The sequence below is a fragment of the Chrysoperla carnea genome, chromosome X (genome assembly GCF_905475395.1).
Source record: "Chrysoperla carnea chromosome X, inChrCarn1.1, whole genome shotgun sequence".
NCBI classification, from domain to species: Eukaryota; Metazoa; Arthropoda; class Insecta; order Neuroptera; family Chrysopidae; genus Chrysoperla; species Chrysoperla carnea.
This window is the reverse complement of record NC_058342.1, coordinates 12,785,301-12,792,129: the sequence shown is the minus strand read 5'-3', so window position 1 is coordinate 12,792,129 and position 6,829 is coordinate 12,785,301. Positions and strand designations below refer to the sequence as shown.

Genomic DNA, 6,829 nt, shown 5'->3' with positions numbered 1-6,829 from the left:
ATTATTTATGCCTTGAAATTATTATTAAAATAATCATTTTCAGAAAATGTTCATGAAAGAACCGAAACTTCGATAAAGCATCTTCAGTGGCAGACAGGAAAGTTTATAATTAATATTCGTGAAAATTGTAGAGTGTCACAAACGGCAATAACACATATAATTGATGGTGTGATTTGTTTATTAGAATTTTATAATTCAATCATAATTGTAAGTACTTTCAACTTTTCACCGGTTAAATTTCAAATAATATTGATTAATATTTCAGGAAGAATGCCAACAAAGAAAAGAAGCTGAAACTCAAGCAATCAATTTTGAAAAAATGAAACATTTATTGCTTGAAGAATATCCGCCAACAATCCTTTTTTCCTCAGTTAAAACTAAAACAGACTTAGATAAGTTTCTTATTAATGATCTGAAAATGGTACCAGCTTCAGAGCAACTTATTACGAACAAATTAATTTGGAAGAAGAAAAAGGGATGGTCGAAAATAAAATCTCAGTTGTGCGAAGTTCAGCACAATGCGTATGTTGTTCCGTTTAATCAAAACTTAATAAATCTTATGATGAATGATGCCGTAAGAGATAATGTTGATAATCCTTTAACCCATAAGAATGGTATTTTCCGTACAGTACTCGATGGCGAATATTATAAAAAAAATGTTTTTTTCCAAGAAAATCTTAATGCTTTAGCTATAATTTTATACATGGATGAGTTAGGAGTGGCCAATCCATTGGCTTCTAGTTCAAAAACTCAAAAACTGACTATGTTTTATTGGACTTTAGCTAATATTAAACCAGAGTTACGTTCATCCCAAAATACTATACAATTATTAGCTATTGTCAAAAGTTGCTATCTAAAAAATCCTGGCGCTTTGAAAAAAGTCTTGCTGCCTTTCATCAATGATATAAAAATTTTGCAAACTGAAGGAATCAATGTCACTGTAAATGGTATTGTAAAAAATTATAAAGGTTCCTTGTTATTTTTTTCGGGTGATACTCCTGCATCTGCTTTGATGGGAGGTTTTAAAGAATCTGTTTCTGCATATCGTCCATGCCGAACTTGCATGCTTACGAGAGATGAGATTAAGCAACATTTTCATGAGACTAATTTTATTTTACGAAACAAAGATACACATGGAGAATATCTGGATGAAATCAATGAAAATACTACTAAAGCTACAAAAAAATTCTGGCAAGTATTTTACGGAATAAATACCGCGAGCCCATTAACAGATATTCAATATTTTGATGTAACTAAATGTTTACCACAAGACTGTATGCACGTTTTAAATGAAGGGGTCACTGAACTTTTATGCCGATTATTTTTAAATTATTGCATTACAGAAAAAGCATTGTTTACTATTAAGCAGTTTAATGAACAGTTGATTGCATTTGACTTTGGACACTTTAGTCGAGATAAACCTGCGATAATTCAAAATAATGATCTTTCTGATGATAAAAAATTGCGTCAAAGTGCAGCACAAATGTTTGTTTTAGCACATACTTTACCATTCTTAATTGGTCAATGGATCTATGATAGCAAAGATGAGGATATTATTGAAAGACAAGATTGTTTTATTTTATTACTTCAGATTATGAACTTATGTCTGGCATACGAAATAAGTAACGACTCAGTTGATACTTTAAGTCGTATGATTGAAGAATTTCCAGATAAATTTATCCCCAAAATTCACTTTTTAGAACATATTCCACAGTATATAAGACTGTTTGGTCCCGAATTATATATCCTCTATTACTTATATTTCTTTTTAGATATTTTAAACCATTTTATAAAGTAACATGTGCATTTTACGCATTTGTTAAATAATTATTTATTAGCTTTCATAAATTAGAATAGTTATTTTAGAAAGTTTATTTTAAATATTGCTATACTTAAATATTTCTCAGAAAACTGTCCTTTAAATATTATGAGAAAGTTGACCTTTAATAATATTAATGTTATAACATCTGGACGGTCAAGTGCTGTACAAAGGATCATATTACAAAAAGGATCTTTTAAAAACACATCCTTTAATTACAAAGTAGTACTTTAAAAGCATATATAAAGTAAACTATCTAATGTACAAATAATACTTAGTATCCAAACTTTTTGACGTATGTTCGGGTTCGGATATCTTTGTTTCAATAATACTTATTATTACAATCGTTTGACATACGTTCGGATTGTTAAATAATTCGTTTCATTAAAATATTTATTTTTAATTGTTGTTACTTTAATTTTGTACAAGTGTAAATTAAATTGTAAATTTAATTAAATAAATAAATTTTTAATTATATATCTGGTCTACAAGATATTAATGGCGCAGCCGATAGGATAATTTGAGAAAAATATTTTCGAAAATTATCGCGTCCATCGTAAATTTGTGTAAATTCTACGAGTGGCTCTTAAGTCTTTGGGACGCATCTACACTCCAAATAAATTTTTAATATCAACCAGAGTACAAAATAAAATTTACTGGATTTGAAGCAACATTGGAACTGGTTAAATCCATTTCGACGGCATATCGAAGATTTATGGTATTCTTTTTTGGAATTATCTGGAATTTAAACGTAACAATGTGGTTGGTGTTCATATTTCAAATGTAAGTAAATTTTTCTTTGTTGAATATTCGAATACCTACACCTTAATGCCTAAACATCCAACTAAATTTAAAGTAAAGAATAAGCTAAAAGTTAGATTATTCAAAAAATCTTAGCTCCGATTCAAATACGGACGAAGATTTATCAACAATTATGAAATAAAATATAGCTTAATTATAATTTAGAAAATTCAAATTTAAATAATACTAACAAAATTTTTTAAATATTATTTAATTATACCAAATACATAATAACTCAAAATTAAAATTGGAAAATAACAAAGCTAATATGGCTACTAGTAAAGTAACAATAATTAATATATTAAAAAATATGGACTACTACGAAGGTTGTCCAGGAATGTTAAATACATTCATTGAAATGGGAGATTTCGTTCTCCAAGGAGAAAATGCGAACAACTCTTTATTGATTAATTGGTTAAAACAAAAAATAAGAGGACCAGCAAGAGATGCTCTCACAGCATCTGGAACCCCTTCGGACTGGGAAACGATTAAAGAAATATTATTAACACATTTCTCAGACAAACGAACTATAGAATCAATTCTTCATAAATTAAACACAATTTTTCAAGGAAATAAACAATTAAAAGATTACTATACAGAAGTTGTTGATTTACAAACCGTTTTGTTAAACTCAGTAGATCGAACAAAATCTCAAGAATTCATAAACGGAAAAAACGAAGTATACTTGAATATTGTTTTAAAATCCTTTATAGCAGGATTAGATCAAAATTTAGGGTATATCGTGAGATCTAACCGACCAAAAACAATCAAGGAAGCGTATGATATTTGTGTAAATGAAATTTCAATGCAACAGTCTAATCAAGATAGATATAGAATCTCTCGATCAAATGTAAATTTTGAACCGAGGCAAATACAAAATAATTATCCGTATAACAATAGTGTTCTTACACACAATTTTGTAAATGACTATCAAATACCCAACTTTTCAACGAAATGTATGCAATTACGACCAGAACAATCATTTCAAAATAACTTACAGTATAATCAACCGACTTGGTATCAAAACCATTTTCCACCCCAATAAAGTCGATTTAAAAGTTCACCAACTTATAGATCACAACTACCAAGTACTGAACCTATGGATATTTCGAGTGGAAATACCAAACAATCATTTCATCAAATTAATAATATTACCACTTATGACAACGTCGAAAATTCTCGAAGTAACCCATATGACAGTTATCTAAGTGACCAATATTATTTACATGATACTAATGCCTACAACTCTATTCCATTTGATAAAACTACTAAAATTCCTGAAAAAGAACAGTCAGAAACTTTAGATGTACCTGTTGATGATCAAAATTTTACAAGGTGGAAAATAAAGTTACTCGGTAATAACTTTAATATAGACCATGAAACTAATGAAACTGTTAAGAGAAAAACTAACGAAGACACAATATCTAGAGTTCAAATAAACAGTTTAAATAGCAATGGTATTCAACAATCAGCCGAAGAAAATCTTAATCGCGATATAAAAGCATCCAAACGAGCATTAAATAACTTTCCACAGCAAATAATAATTAAATTAGGAACAAAATATGAAAGAAAACGAACTAAATTATTTCAAACAAAAAAACGTATTATAGTAGCAATACCAAAAATAGATGAATCCACAGCCATTAAAATTTTAAAGACAGAAATTGTTAACGATAAACAAAATGCTATCTATACAGAAGATAAGATTTTCAACGTTATTCAAAACACATATGTAAAATATTTTTCAAAATTAAATATCGTTCGGTGCACTAAATTCTTAGAGGATGTTGAAAAATCTGATGAACAAACAAAACTTATAAAAAACTATCATGAATTATCAATCCATCGTGGGATTGATGAAACACTGAACCATCTTAAAAGGCTATATTATTTTGACAATATGAAGTCAAAAATTCAAAAATATATAAATAATTGCGATATCTGTAAATTAAATAAAAATGAAAGGCATCCACTAAAGATCAAATTGACACAAACACAACAGGCAAACAAACCATTTGAAATTTTACACATAAATTTATTTTATGTAGATAATACAAATATTCTAACTATCGTAGATAAATTTAGTACATATGGAGAAGCTACGGTTATGAAAGCTAGAAATTCTAAATATGCTCTAGATGCGCTTAAAAATTATTTATCAAGACACGGCATACCTGATCTCATAATTCATGATCCCGGCATGGAATTCGAAGGCAGTGATTTTAAAGATTTTCTGAATCTATATAAAATTAGTACTCACACTACTTGTGCTAAAAACTCAACCGGAAACTCACCAATTGAACGATTTCATTCAACCTTAGTAGAATTAATAACTAAATTTAAAACTACTCATAAAAACCTTACAATAGTCGAGCAATTAGATATGGCTTTATTAACTTATAATAATGCAATGCCACATTCAAGTACCAAGCTTACACCTTTCGAAGTTATAAGAGGATTCCGAGATAATCAGATTTTAAAACCTAACACAAATAATATACATTCTACTTGTGCTAATCAATATACAGAGGAAAAACAAATTATGGAAGATTTAATTACTAAACAGAACAATAAATTAAAGCAAAAATTAGTCCGAAACAAAGACCGAATTGATCTCCCACTTTTGGCAGTAGGTGAAAATGTTTTTGTAACAAAGAATAGACGAAATAAAATAGTACCCAAGTATACAGAAAACAAAGTAATAAATAGTAAACGTAAAACCCTTAAAATTAAAAACGCCCAGAAAGTACAAAAATATCATAAAGCAAAAATTAAAGTGAGAAAAAAATAATCGATTTGAATTATGTGAAACAACAGATAACGACATATAAAGATATTAGCACTGCTCAAGGACTATTCGTATTGAATTTAAGAAAAAAATAGAATAAATAAATAAATAACAAATCTTACAATCATAATTTTTTAATTCGGTTTCAAGCTAGATATTTTGGTCAACAGCACATAGACAACATAATTACTTGTATTCGAGTAGCTACAGAAAACGTTATTTCTAGACATATTTTGAGTTATAACGAATTGAAATTAATTAAAATTAGTTAGATAAACACAATATTCTAATCAACTTAAAACATGTATATGAGTTATTAAAATAGAAAGCATTAAATTCAGCTAACTTTACCTTAACGATTATATATCCTATGCCTACAAATTATAGTAAAATAAATCCCGGAACTAATTTAATCCTACATATTCCCAACGAATATTCATTTATAAGAAATAATAATTACAAAAGAATAGAACTAGACTACATTTGTTACCCAACACAACTTCATAACAGAAAACTTAATACATGTGAAATGGAAATACTGGAAAATCGTATTGGACATTGCATTTATTAGCAGACAGAAATGAATATTATATTAGAATTAATTACTAATCATTTTATAATTTTTACAAACACCGGTTTAAATATTAGTTCGTCATGTGGAAAAAAAACATTACCAATTTTGTTGGTAAACTTCATATTACCCTGAATCAATGTTATATGGAAATTAATGGTATACAATATGGAACATTGGAAACTGCATACACTAATATCGAAGTGGAACAAATATTATTCAATAAAATAAACATCTCCTATAAACAACCTGATATTAGAATGAAAAAACTAGCTAACTACGACTTACAAAATACAGAAGATTTGGAACTTATAGCAAATAAACTATATAAACATCCCGTAACATGGTCAATAATTATTGTTATAATAATAATAATAGCAAGCATAGTTTATATTCTCTACAAGTATGGTCAAAGGAATCAAAACACACAAGCTGTACCAATGTCTGCAATTAATCGAAATCAATTCGAAATGGTTGGAATTCCGATACCGAAACTTTATGTTGATCGAACTACCTAGTAAACAACGGTAGTTTATTCTTAGAAGGGAGGAATTATATATCCTCTATTACTTATATTTCTTTTTAGACATTTTAAACCATTTTATAAAGTAACATGTGCATTTTACGCATTTGTTAAATAATTATTTATTAGCTTTCATAAATTAGAATAGTTATTTTAGAAAGTTTATTTTAAATATTGCTATACTTAAATATTTCTCAGAAAACTGTCCTTTAAATATTATGAGAAAGTTGACCTTTATTAATATTAATGTTATAACATCTGGACGGTCAAGTGTTGTACAAAGGATCATATTACAAAAAGGATCTTTTAAAAACACATCCTTTAATT

The 6,829-nt window shown here is 27.9% G+C and overlaps 1 protein-coding gene across 1 annotated transcript; it reads left to right on the top strand.

The window, feature by feature from the left end:
- The first annotated feature begins 418 nt into the window (after positions 1–418).
- LOC123302934 lies at positions 419–1,798 on the top strand. The gene has a single exon (XM_044886027.1). The coding sequence runs from the start codon at positions 419–421 to the stop codon at positions 1,796–1,798; it is 1,380 nt and encodes a 459-aa protein (XP_044741962.1).
- Positions 1,799–6,829: the final 5,031 nt, after the last annotated feature.

What these genes read in the sequence shown, in the direction of transcription:
- LOC123302934 (XM_044886027.1), top strand. Translation starts at nt 419, where the DNA reads ATGGTACCAGCTTCAGAGCAACTTATTACGAACAAATTAATTTGGAAG.